The 14,524-nt window shown below is 34.7% G+C and overlaps 1 protein-coding gene across 3 annotated transcripts in view; it reads left to right on the top strand.

Moving 5' to 3' along the window:
• Nucleotides 1-14,524, top strand: part of Sema1a (semaphorin 1a) — a 237,148-nt gene that overhangs the window by 214,180 nt on the left and 8,444 nt on the right. For all 3 annotated transcript variants that reach the window (XM_013307413.1, XM_013307412.1, XM_013307411.1), the window contains exons 3-4: nt 5,309-5,417; nt 9,884-10,079. In XM_013307413.1, the coding sequence (XP_013162867.1) occupies nt 5,309-5,417; nt 9,884-10,079 (305 nt within the window). The remainder of the gene's footprint in view (nt 1-5,308; nt 5,418-9,883; nt 10,080-14,524) is intronic.

Below are 14,524 nucleotides of genomic sequence, written 5' to 3'. Positions count from 1 at the left end.
GCGCTATTTTGCGCTGTACCTTTCCACCTATACTGTGTAATCATAGAGAGCCAATGAGCTTCGAGATGTGAAAACTTTTTTGCTACTTTCTGCTATTTTATAACATTTGGAGGTGGTAATGGTAATTAAGTCCCGTTTTGAATCTTTGGTGCTGGTTGCAATGTCTGATGTCACTCACTAATGTGCGTCCAACATATAAAAACTACTACGTTTTCTGTCGATATTACATAAAGAAACTCCGATGTTATTAACATATAGATTAAAGGATCAACGAGAGAAGCCGCAGATAAAAACTAGCAATGTACAGCTCAATGCCCTATTGATACTGTTGTAAGCGGCACTCGTAAGTTTTCCAATATCGTGCGCGTGTCGAGCGCACGCAAACAAATTGCATGTGTCGCAGCGCGCCCGAATTCCACGGCCGATGACACCATTTCAATATTTCAATTTTTGTATAACGGTATTAGTTTTTCGAACAATTTTCAATACGGAGATGTATTAACATTTAAAACCGCCATAAACTGCTTAACACAGTCATGGTGTGATGCCGGCAGTATTATAGCTGTTAAAATATATCATAATATAATATCTAATTTTTTTTTATATCATAAGGTGGCAAACGAGCGAGCGGCCACCCGAAATCGCTAAAATAGCGAAGTGACCGTTGCCCATAGACATACGCAATTGCATATGCGTTGGCTACCTTTAATCGACGGAGGAGAGGATGCACAGAAAGAAAATATTTTCCCTTTCCATGCATCCTCTCATCCGGAAAGTCCACTTCCACTTCCCATCCTTTCCTTATAAAAAAAGGGAGGGAAGGGAAAGAGGACTAAATAAGGCCTCCTGGGCGCACACTCATCAAAGGTAACGCGGAATTGCTTCCATTTCACGCCTGTCTTCTGTATGGTCGTGGTATTTCACCGGGCGAGCCGGGCCAATTCGTGCGAAGATGTTAAAGCGGGTTGTACCACTTAAACTCATTAATTATCTATTACAAAAGATGTCTATAATGTTCATAAACATTCCTGTAATATCGACGCAGACGTAAACTTAACTCGCTATAAGTTTTTTCTGTAAAACGCTCGCCAATTATTATTAGATTTGCCTCCCTCTTGTCGAGGTACCAGGGGACAGTATCAACAAAAACTCTCCGTAGTTTTATCCTTATTACGAATTAAAAACGGCAGATCGTGGGGGGATTTAGCCGTAACAAGATAAAGTCATTTCGTTAGGCTCGATACCGCTGATAATATATTCCTCCAGCCGCTCCCTGCGTCCCCTACTGTTTGTTCTCGCTTGTTTACTGCACATGCCACATTTTATAGGGCCCAGTAATCCCACGGCATCCTTAAGATCCCTTTACAAGATTTTCTGCCGTCACAACACAAAAAACACATAGCTATTGATACCTCTGTGAATGCTATTGCCAAGCTTTTAAGACAAAGTTGTTTTAACTTGAAAAACTTAGTGGACTAAAAGAAAATAACAACTTTGACTCACTACTTTAAATAAAATTGCAATGATGTTTAGATAGCCAATGAAATTCGCAACCAATCACGAAAGTGTTTATTATTTTTAATGAGTGTTTATTTAAGTATTTTCAATGTACATTTTAAATCGAAATTAACGGTAAACAAAATGAATTTATTAATTGCCCGATATCGCAAAAACAGTCACAGAATTTTAACCTATAATGTTGTTTTATATGTAAATCTTAATTTAAAGCGGCGCCATATTTGATATTTTCATTTCGTTCTGATCATTGGACGCATACCCGTCATGTTTATTGATGAGTGAGGCTGATTGGCACCTGTGTCGTTTTGATATATCAAAATAATTCATTTGTGCAAATAAAACGGCAATATTTCAATTTAGAGAAATATAAATACAACGCCCGCCAACTTTAATTACGAATGTTAACAAAAAAATAATTGTGAATCAGATCATCAATCAGTTGCTAACTGGAATAAAAGAAAAAACATTTACTGAATGTCCGAACAATAGATGGCGCTGACGAATGATCTAACAAAAGATGGCCGCCACCTTTTGGTGTGAATCGTTGGACCGCGTAATTGACAAAAGATACATTTTTGTTTATTACATTACCCGGTGTTGTCCACAATATTATTAAAAAAAAATGGAAACTCTTCTTAGTTGTTTGGTCCAACGGAATTTTTAAAAACTCTACCTCGACATGTGGATATTTTTTTTTAAAACAAATGCTATTTTTATCTTTACTGCTTTTTTAAAAAAAATAAAAATATTTTTACATGTTATGGTAAAATGGATAGGATCAGTTCGTTAACGCTACAAAACGGTTTAAGTATAAAATATAGATAAGGATCTTGAGGCTCACAAATAGGCTCCCTCAATATCTTCGCAAATTGTTAGCATTACAGCGGCTTATATCACATCATCTAATTTTTAAGGAAAATTGTGAACAAGAAAGATTTACAACGTTTAACATAATTTAAGCATAAAGTTTATCAAATTTTAGTACCGATTATTGTAATAGAACTGCAGAATTTATTCATTTGTTATGCTGCTTGTAAACGTTGCTATAGACATATCTATTTGCAGATTCATTGCCTACCTTTAATCGATAGAGAAAGGGACGCATACAAAAGGTATATTTCCCCATCCTGTTCGTCTCCTCTCCTGCCAAATCCACCTCCCCTTTCAACTTATACAATGCAGTATATTTCAAACGAAATGACAGAATAAATGTAAAAACCATTTTGTTTTAGCCATCAATATAGAAATATTTGCCAATTGAACTGAAACAGCTTAGTAGCCCAAAAGGCATCTGTAAAATTTGAACGACATTTGGTTAGTCATGGCGGCTATTCAGTTTTATAATTGAGAAAGTTTACATCATAATTTTCTTTATGAAATTTTCATCTCAAACACCTTAATTAACGGGTGAGAAGACTTTCGCAATTACGTTATGAAGCAGGTATGCTTCGAGAAAACTTAATGAATTGTAGCAACTTGCCTTACAGTGTGCTCTGTCGGAACGAAACGTTTCTATACGAGTTTTACATTTTACATTTTCAACACGTACTCTTGTTAATTTCAGCTTATTTTGTTTCAATAACTTAACATTAGAAACTATGACAATAGTTAATAGCTTTAAAGGAATAGATTAAACTAAATTGTAAGAATGAACAATGTCGTATATTGACGCATAAACGTCGGTCCATTTAAAATCAATATGGCATCACAGCACTTATTAAAAGTAGTTTTCTAATACCAAAATCTCTGTATAAACCATATTGTCATCCCTGTCATTATCTTAGACATAACAGAGATAACAATATTTTTGGTATCAGAATAACACGGTAAGTCTTTTTTCGTATACAGGTACATAACATTTGACTTAATACTAATTATTCTGTCACGAATACCTTAAGCATTGTTTATATGTTCAATGCTTATAATAGTGGTCGTTCATTAAAGTTGATTTCTGTGTTCACTAGAGTAAAACGTACGTCGGTTCCGTGGGACAAGCTCCACCAACAGTCGTTCCAACAAACTTCACCTGGAATCTCCAGCGGAGTGGAGCGATTAAAACCACGAACAAACATTCCCCTAACAACGCGTCTACCCGCTTCATTTTAAAATGAACCGACCAACTTGCGCGCTTTTTATCCTTTTAAATAAAAGACCACTCACTTTACCAACACGAAAACAAATATGGTGCCTTTGGGCTTTGAATACAACCTTTTGTGTTGTATGAAAATTTTTATGCAACCGAAAAATAAAAAATAATTAAGTTTACAATTGTATGAAAAAACAGTCAAATACAAGAAAAATCAAGTTATGAGGTTTTCTTATTAAAACATTACTACAGTTAACATCCATATAATAGGTTGATTTAGAGAATTTTATATTATAAAATATAAAAAAAATTGCCAATTTCTAACATGAAATAATATTGAAAAAGATAATTACTATATTCGTTCTTAAATTTTATAGTAGGTAAATACGCTTATATGTACAGAAAAGACCCACCCTAACAGCAACCCTCCTTCCGTAAATAGAGAGACATTAACAACTAATGAGTATTCAATCTTCGCAATCCAGGCGCAAGTAATTCCCGTCACCATTGTAAAGTAATTGGCACTGCAGTTGCCAACCGTCTGCTTAGCAATTAAGCCACCGATAATTTTACATGGTTGTAACTATACTACATAGAAAATAGAGGCTTTTTCATACATTTTGAGAATAAGATCATAACAAAATTTATAAGCAATCCAATATTGACATATTTAAAGATTCAAGTATTTTTTTTATATCATAAGGTGCGGGCAAACGAGCTAGCGGCCACCTGAAATCGCTGAAATAGCGAAGTGACCGTTGCCCATAGACATACGTAATTGCATATGCGTTGCCTACCTTTAATCGACGGACGAGAGGATGCACAGAGAGAAAATATTTTCCCTTCCCATGAAATCCTCTCATGATCCTCTCCTGATTCAAATGTATCTCACGGGTACCGTACACATTTCCGTGATCATAGTTAGCCTATGTGTTCCTTCTGATTATGTTCTACATATATACTAAAACAAACATCCATCCAAACTTTCGCATTTAAAAATATTAATAAGCTTAGTAGGATAGCAAGAATGTTTAATGAGAATTTTAAGCATACAAAGATGTTAAAGGTATTTTAAAATTAAGTCCATCGTGTTGATAACCGTAGAGCAGGTAAAGAGTGGAATCAGGGCGCATAACTGAAGTGCTTGAGCCTCGTGAACGTTTAGCTTCGTCATTTCAGGTGCGCGAGGCATCGGAATTAAATTCTTTGCTCATGTCGATCAATCTTCAATACCGCATAGAACAACATTTTTATATTAGAGCTACATACGCTTTGAACTGACCTGTATTTTTAGTAGATGGATACTTTTTTAATAACTTACCTTGTTGTTTTTATAGCATTATATTCAGTCCTATCAGTTCACATAGCCGCCAACGCAACTGCCCAAAATCTTTATTATTATGTAAAAAAACATACGGAGGAATTGACAACCTCCTTCTTTTTGAAGTCGGTTCCAAATGTATTACATTTAATTTTATATAATGTAGTACATGAACTCTGAATACTTAGCATGGCGGTCATTATAAATTTGAAAATGATTAATATATTTAATTATTTAATTAAATCTTTGCATCCTGCATTCTGGTGCGAAACTGGGTGGTGAGGAATCGGGGGGTACTTTTACTATCAGAGGCCAAGGCCTACTTGGAAACGCTGTGTCATGCTAGTTAGTTATTTTATTAAATACGATAATATTTGTTACAGAAACGTGGTGTATAACCTAAGCCTGACCGACCTGACGGAGCAGCGCCGCCTCGTGTGGTACTCTCCGCCCAACGACGTGCAGATGTGCGTCGTCAAAGGAAAAGATGAGGTACGTCAATGACTGCATGCTATTTGTATAAGCCATGTATAATTTCCACTAGCGCGCCGGCAACGTCTAATTAAATAGAAGTCATACGTGACTTGTTTAGTGGAAAAGGACTCTAAAAGCTTTGTGCAAACTCACTTTAAAGTTGATTCTTATTCAAGAGATACACATTATACATTGGATCACAACTTTATCGCTAAGCTTCTAAAAAAATCTTCAGTTTGTATTATTTTACGTGATTTCCGATTTGTAGGTTAGTAAAATAACACAGGCTTCTAAATTATGATATAATCGTAAATAATAAAGGGTGTAGCCGCTTCAAGACGACTCAGATAATTTTGGTTTTAGTTTTATGGCCGTTCTACAAAAACTTTATTGGATCATAACCGTTACGATGCTTTATATTGGATTGGAAGCCTTTATGTGTCAACAACGGTGTATAGACTCAGAGACTGGAGCGTGTATCATACTCAGTATCGCTTAGTGGCCTCTTTTGTTCATTGAGGATCAAGGACCAAAAGTCAAATACTGGCAGTTGGTATACAGTAAACTTTTATGATACCTGAAAACTTATTACTTATATTTTAAATGCGAATATTTAAATATGATATTTATTATAAAGTGTCTCTAGAAAGGCTGCGTGGATCTTGCTGAAATTTGGCATACATGTAGAATATAGTCTGGAAGAACATATAGGCTACTAATTAATTTTTTTTAATACTGCGCGGACGGAGTCGCGGGCAGCTAGTCTTTTCATAAATTATTATAAGTTATCACATTTTATTTATCCCTTTTCTAATTTCTCCAAATATTTCCGTATATAAAATTACAAGAGCGTGCGATACGCTATACGGAATACTTCTCGAATTAACTCCGATAATGATTCCCAGAAATAGAGCGGGAAAGTCATACGGGAATATTGCTGGCGCTTAATATCACCTAACGCCATCTCGCGTCGGTTAATTGAATTCAGAGCTAGCGGCTCGCTGTATGAATCTGGCTTTTGCAAGCAAAACCACTTTTTGTGATATACAATTGAATTAAAACACTTTAACTAAGTTACGATAATTGAAGAGTGATTATAACATTGCGTTAAAAACAATTAACAACACTTCAATATTTAACATCCACTAACGAGTTTAATATGTTCAAAATGTTTAATTCATACTGAAAAGAAATATAAGATAAGTAATCGATATGTATACCGGTTTTATTAAAAGTCATAATACCCTTATATAGGTAAATAATGACCATATTAACCCCGAGACATCTTCGTAATTAAAGCATAAAGTAAAAAAGGCTTTGGCAAAAAGCTAGTATATTTTCATTGCAAAACATATTACTTTTTGCAAAAGCGTTGAAAGTCCGCAGTCCTTTGTGCAAACCATCGCTTGTGTCGGCTGATTGCTGTGCGCTTCAGGACCTCATGGGACCTCATGCTTCAGTTGCAGAAGTTCGGACTTCAATAGGGTGACAATGTTGATAGAAAAATATTCAGGATTTGAGTTCCATTTTAATAGTAAGGTTGCTATATATGTTATTACAGATAAAATAGAACAATCAGTAGCTAGAACAGATACACATAAACGCAATGAAGTAAATTAACTATATTATAGAGTATATTTCTTTATATGAAAATATTTTATTTTGAGATATTGTGGTGGTCCTACATCGTTTCACAAGATGTGTCGTCTACAATAGACATCCAAACTGATTTTCTACGTTTATTGTGTTGCAAATTGTTTTAAATGTTTCATAGGATACTAAACGTTAAAATTTTACGCAAATTATTCTTCTTATCGCATTTAACGAAGCCAAAATAATTTACTCCCTATCTCCATTTTAAATTCGGTAAATGATAAGTAGTTGAAAATAGAATTCCAATCGAAATTCGGTAAAGTAGCCGTCCATGTTCGATAGTTGTACCCCAATTGTCGAATATAGCAGAGAGGCGAATGGGGAACATTGGGCACGGTAAATGGCATAATAGGGAGGAATCGGGAGAGATACCTTCTATGGGCTCGGGTAACAACCGCAGCTGACGGCGTTCGAGTGCGAACATCGCTCCACTATCGACGTTCTCAATCGAATATCTGCCGAAGGCTGTGCATGTTAATGCTATATCAGAATATTACCGCAGCTACGACGAAATCATTTCTTCGACATTTATATGCAGGAAAATATAAAAAGTGTTTCTCTGTCTGGACGAGGCAAGAGTCTATATATGTTTTAATGTTTTAAGCGTTTCTTATTAATTTTTAAATTTAAAAAATACTCCTACTTCTTATGTGGTTAAATAAGATAGAGTTGGAACTGTAAATTTATATAAATACTTGTATCATTTACTTCAAAATAATCCGATAAAGTGCAATGATATGCTACTTCAGTCAATAACTCCTTAAGCTAGGATAGACTGAATGGCCATTGTTCTGAGCCCACGCGTACATCGCCCTGTCATAATCTCCATTATCATTTAATATAGTGCGGGCGTCTTCATTGTTGAGGATTAATGCCATAAAGGTGTTAGACTTGACGCGATAATCCTTACAAAGCCTGTTACATTAGTTATGTTGTGAATTAGACAATCTTCTTGTATCTGACACGACGATTTCCCTGTTTACAAACAAATACATATTACTCTTACACTCTTTAGTGTATTACTAGCTGTCGCCCGCGACTCCGTCCGCGTGAAATTAAAAACACATTTAATGAATAGCCTTTGTGTTCTTGCCGACTATGTTTTACATCTGTGCCAAATTACATTTAAATCCGTGGAGCGGTTCTGGAGACATCTTCAAACAAACATCCATCCATCCATCTAAACACTAGCATTCATAATGTTAGTAAAATTTCAGTTGAAATTGCTTAAAACGAACGGTTATAGTAACCGACATAGATCTCAACTGAATGCAACATAACTAACTGCCTTATTGTTGAATATTGTCGTCCTTTTCGCCATCATTATGACTGTACTAATCATGATTTGTGTGTTGAATTTAATACACATCACACATTTACATTGGTTCCTGTATTACTGCTTAAGAAATTGGGATGCAATCGAATCAACATCAAACCATCGAACATGAAGGCATTGAACGCCTCATCCGCTTCTATTGAACGCCATTCGCAAGTAAAACGTAACGGGAATGCATAAATCCAATCAGCCTTTACGGAGCCCACTGTACTCAAACAGGATTACGGCTCGGACATCTGGAGCGTTCTGGAGAAGCGGATGCAAATGTAATCATAGGTATGGTAGGAGTGGACCTGCGTTTACTATCCCGCTTTTGTTTACTAATACTATGTCCGGTTGTAAAGATCTATCTAAGGTGTTCCACAACCAACGGCATTGCCGTAACACTTATGTTAAAAACTATTGTTGTCGCTACTTTTTCAAAGAGAAAGAAAGAGATGACTGAGGATTTCGACATTTGGAAGACGTTGTATAATCAATGATATTCTCAAGTTAAATATTGCAACTAGTAAAAATTTATTTATGTACGTCTAAAACGTCTAATTTATTAAATTCTATATCTGAGTTGTCTTCAAACAAATTTACAACAAAAAGCCGAAAGTTGTAAATATTTAGGCACGCCAATGGAATGTTCCAGTAATGTTTATTTGGCTGTAAAATTCGGACGAAATATATATCAATTTGTCCCGAACATCTTTGCTGTAACTTTTCGTCTAGGAGCTCGAGTTCTCGTAAAAACCAGACTAAATTGCAAGTGACATGAGCGGCTGAAAACAAAATGCTTTCGATGTTTTTCTCGTCTAGTGTTTGTGGTTTACTTTATCTTTTTTACAGTTTCGACTACAAACCTTTTAGAAACTTACTACTTTGTTGATGTGTCACCGTGGGTTTCCGAGAACAAAATCTGTGTATAAAATATGATATATTATAGTCTTATATATTATATTCATCCGTGTCATTATCTTTGACAACACGGGGATAACAATATGTTTTAGACGTAGATTTTGTCACTAACAGGTCTCAAAGCTGATATCTTTATCTATTTTTCTGTTACGTGTTAAAAATTGTTCTTCAACAGCAATTAGGTTCATTTTCTGATTTCAATACAAGCTGTATTTACTGAAGATGTTCATCAGATTTTATATATGTACCTATTCTATAACATTTATAGTCTTTGTTGCTAAAGGAAATTTTCTAAGAAAAACAATAACCGAACAAAGTTTCGATCGTATGACCCTTACGGGTAAAGTTATTCCAATTCCTTCATAACTGCTGTTATTATAACCTTACTTTATACTTTATATAAGTTTTCAAAGCTAGATAAGTTTTAAAGAGTTGTTTTAAAGTTTTTAATTATAATTGTCTATTTTTCCGATTACATTTTTGTTAAATTGGAAAGGTACAGATATTTTATTATAAGTACACAATTGAAGTGGAACTTATCCAAGCGAAATCCAGTCTAAACTATTTAATCACAAGATTCATTTTTCCTCAGGAGAGCTGTCAGAACTACATCCGCGTGCTAGTCTCGCTTGGTCCGGGACGGTTGCTGGTTTGCGGCACCAACAGCTTCAAGCCGTTCTGCAGGGAGTACAGTGTGCAACGCGACTCCTACCACATGGAGAGAGAGAAGTCCGGCCAAGCAGTCTGTCCCTATGACCCGGACCATAACTCCACCGCAGTCTATGCTGGTAAGAGAATTACTACTTAAGTATTGCGAATATTTATATCTACATTTAGAGTCATACGAACATTAAGGAAGACCATTATTATAGATTTTTCTACAGTTAGGGAGATCAGTGCGGCGGTATGAAAGACAATATGAATAGATTTAGTATTAATTCTCGACTAAAAGGCGGCTTAATTAATGTTTAAACAACTGCGCTCCGAATGTGGAATTGTCTTTTATTCCAATTATTAGTTATTAGAATTTATCTTACCCTGGGCTTATACTGCACAAATACTGTTTAGATAAAGATTTAACTAAATTATATCTCTCTGACTCACTTGCATCCCACAAGGCGTTGGGATCAGCTTTCTCTATCAGTCTCTTCCACTTCGCTCGACACCTTCGTCTAAGACTTGGCACTCACTCATGTCTTTTACCACGACATTTTTCCATCTAGTGTTGGGTACGCCTCTTGATCTGCGACTAGAAAGGGATTTTTTTAACTAATTAGGTATTCATATAGAGGATAGTCTGGTAGAACACAAAGGCTACTTACTAATTACGTTTCTCTTTAATACCGGGCGGACGCAGTTGCGGGCGGCAGCTAGTCTATTTAATAAACCTTTAATCATTAATTATAATACATATTTGCAGTCAATATCTTTGATTGTGTACTGATTTAACCGTGACTTACATGTTATGTGTACGTAAACCTAATAGTGGTATGGAGCGAAGTAGATTTGCATTGATTTAGCCACTAATGCAATTCGAGCTTAGATACACTGCCTCTATTCCACACCAATAGACCAATAGACAGAGGCCACTTAATGTATATTAGTATACAATAACTTCTGGAAAAAAAAATTGCCGATACTAAAAAACATAATTTTAAACACTTTAATATACTTTTGAATGTATTTTTAACTCTCTTGTAAGATGATTTTAATATCTTAAATTATTATTATCAAGTATTCAATGACGTCATCATCGTATGTGTCATTGTTTGTCGTTTCGTCATTTGTAGAGAAATATTGGCCATCCTTTTCATTCTCGTTTAAAAAGAAAGAGGTGACATTATTTTTCATACTTCGTTATTATAAATTGTGTTATTTTGATTTATTCGATCTTAAATCGATATTAATGTACTTTGATTAAAAACTACGTCATCTTGTCGTGATGCAAGTATCCCATTGAGTAGCACTTCATACTAGACGTGTGGGGGTGGTGTTTAGTCTGCCGCTGGTGGCTCCCTCTAGCACCACTCAATGCTTGGAAACTACGATAAGTTGTCTGCGCTCTATCACTAAATCGTACGCTTTTTTACTTTGTTACAACGGACTGATATTTGGGCTTGATAATTTCATTAAAATAAATACATTATGTTCTCATTCAAAGTCCAATTTTATCTTATTGAAAAACTAGCTGGCGCCCGCGACTCCGTCCGCGTGGATATATTATATAAAAAAACTTAATTAGTGTCAGACTCAGACTATGTTCTATACGTATGCCAAATTTAATCGAGATCCGTTCAGCCGTTCTAGAGATATCTTCAAACACCCATCCATCCATCCACATCGCATCCATCTAAACACTCGCATTCATGATATTAGTAAGTTAAATAAAAAGCATCTCGTCAAGGCCTAAATTCGAAAAAAAAATGAATAAATAGTACCCTATGCCCGTCTTCTGGCTCTCAACCTCCTCAACCTCACCAATTTTCATGATCTATTAAACTCGGTTTTAAACATGCTTACTTAAGAAAATTTTAATGCATTATAGACAATATGACCAAATAAACTTATGACATTTCTTAATAATAAATCCAAAGAAAAACATTTCATACAAATAGAAGTATATTAACTGGTTTCTTCTGAAAGTATTCCACGGAATCACATGTGCGAACCCAAATCTTACCAACTCAATCCATTGTTAGGAAATTAGGGAAAAGAGAAAATCTTTTTTCATATCAATTGGACCCACTTTCACAGTCTAGTGGCGCACAATGGCCACTCATTGTTGCGTTGAAAAGAACCTTCGTTGAATGGAAATGCGAGTACGTTTTTCAACGTGACTACTATACATGTTAAAGTTGGTATCGCTACGTGCCAAGACAATAGCTAAAATTGGCTCCCTCCTTGTTCAATACACGCTTCAGACGCCGAGACACTGCCTGGTTAACATCCGATATGGTTGAGGACAAAAGATTATACCTTTACAGGTATTGTTTAAAATATTTTTCCTTATATTTTTACTCTTAAACGTAACTCTTTCTTTGTATTTTGATGAATCTATTGTATTACGAAAATTCAATATATATTAAAATTCCAGGAATATCCGTATACCAAAGTTAGTATATGAATTCTATTTGAATTCTTATAAAGGAATAATGCCGTACCTTTTTTTTCTGTAAACATTTCTCAAACAAGGAACCCCTCAATGTAAAGTTTCAACAAAAGCTCAGTGAACCATACTGGACTACATAATTCGTTTCAACCGCGACATAAATGTGCTTTCTCCAGCCCAGAGCTCTTCATCGGGGACGCCGAAGCAAACAAGTTGGATAGAAAAAAGATTGTCCCAAACAAACAAACATAATTTACTTTCTTTCTTACCTTTGTGGGAACGAAGGCATTTTTGTAAGTCTTTTGAAATCTGGGAATGTACACACTTGGTTATTCTACAAATTAATATATTTTGATGTTTACCTTATGTATTGTGTTAGAAAACTGCATTAATTCGAAGTTAGTCTTTATTGGCTTTGTTTTTAGAACTATATTTGTTTGTTCAATATGTTGTTGATTGTTTATCGCCACCCCAAACACTTGGCGATGCAACGACAGGACACATCATCAATTACCGTCACGCTGTCCCTTTGTGCAATTTTCTTTACGTTAACGCATCCCCTTACAAATTTATATTCATTTATCACAACGATACGAACCCGAAATTGACACTTGCTTCAATATTATTATTTGTTTAACGTTTTTATTTTTTCTTTTATTATCGTGTCCTTGAGGTCATATAAAAAATAGGTGCCTAGTAATGTCTTCCTATCCGGTTGATATAAATAAAAAAGGAATAAATTGGCATTCTTAAAACAAAATAATATTCTTTATAAATAATGAAACAACCAGTTTTATGTATAAAAAGTTGTTTTACCATTTTTATCCAGAACCAAATAAATTTCAGCTTCGACAATCTAGAATCACTTTTACTTTAACGGTACTGAGGAAACTTCTCAATCGCTAATTAATACGAACCAAGAATTTTTAAACCCTTAAACTTTAGCGGCTGTAGAGAACTTTTTTATTTTCCATTTATTTGAAAATTAAAAGTTTTCACGCGGAAACCAAAAAATTCAAAAGAAATAATTCTTTCTTATTATATCCAGTCTTAGATTAATTCTACTTAAATGGTAATATTTTGTTAAATTGTCATTCATAAATAATATAGTGTCCACTGAGTTACACCCACTATGTTCACAGTATGCACTATCCATTTGTTATGTTTACAAGTTCAAATATCAATCTTAGTACCACGCCATAAGGTGCACAGTTAAGTTCAATGCGTTCATCGTCCGTAGTCCATTACAGCAGCCACGCTTAGTTATCTTCTATTGATCTGGTCCAATTAAGTAAAGCGACGCCCGCGGGACTCGTGTAGCAGACACGAGACCGCTGACCATCTGCAATGTCTCATTTACAGGATTAACGTAATTTTATGTCACCATACTATGTCATGTAACATTAGAACTACATTGTAGTGACATTTTTATTAATATAATAGGTAATGGTCACACGCGATTCCGTCCGCGCGGAATAAAATAAAACTTAATTAGTAGCCTATGTCTTCTACCAGATTACGTTCTACATATATACTAAAGTTCAGCGAGATATATGCAGCCATTCTGAAAATGCCTTGTAACAAACACCTATACATCCAATTATTCGAATTTATGTAGATAGATAGTATATAGATGGTGTGTTCGGAACACAAGAGTTAGTCAAGTTAGTAGGCCTTCGGAGATCTTTTTTGTGGTAAATTTCCCACAATTTTGTTATTTACATTAGAATATTAATTTACATAAAAAATTTAATCGAATACGACTGGTTTCTGGTAGAGTTTAATAATATAAACTTCGCAGTTATCCATAAATCGCTTGTATTGTTTATCAAATTCACACACAAAAACTATACTTTCTAGCGCAATTTCGGGATACATTTTACATATTTAATTTGAAAAGAAAACCCTTTATTGTGAGCACATTTATAATTTAAAACAATTTTGTTCATCTCGTTTCATTAATTTTGAATATAAAAAAAAAAAGTTCAATTGAAAGGAAAAATCGTTTTGAAATTGTATTGAAATATAAGCAAAAAAGTTCAATACTGAGGTCTAAAAGTTAGGCTTCTGAAGGCTTTGTTTTCGTTCTTCAAACTTAGGAGTTCGAAGTTAAAGTTTATTTAA

Source organism: Papilio xuthus, unplaced genomic scaffold, assembly GCF_000836235.2.
Source record: "Papilio xuthus unplaced genomic scaffold, Pxut_1.1 DF828142.1, whole genome shotgun sequence".
In the NCBI taxonomy this organism is placed as follows: Eukaryota; Metazoa; Arthropoda; class Insecta; order Lepidoptera; family Papilionidae; genus Papilio; species Papilio xuthus.
This window is presented reverse-complemented; position numbering and strand designations above follow the sequence as displayed.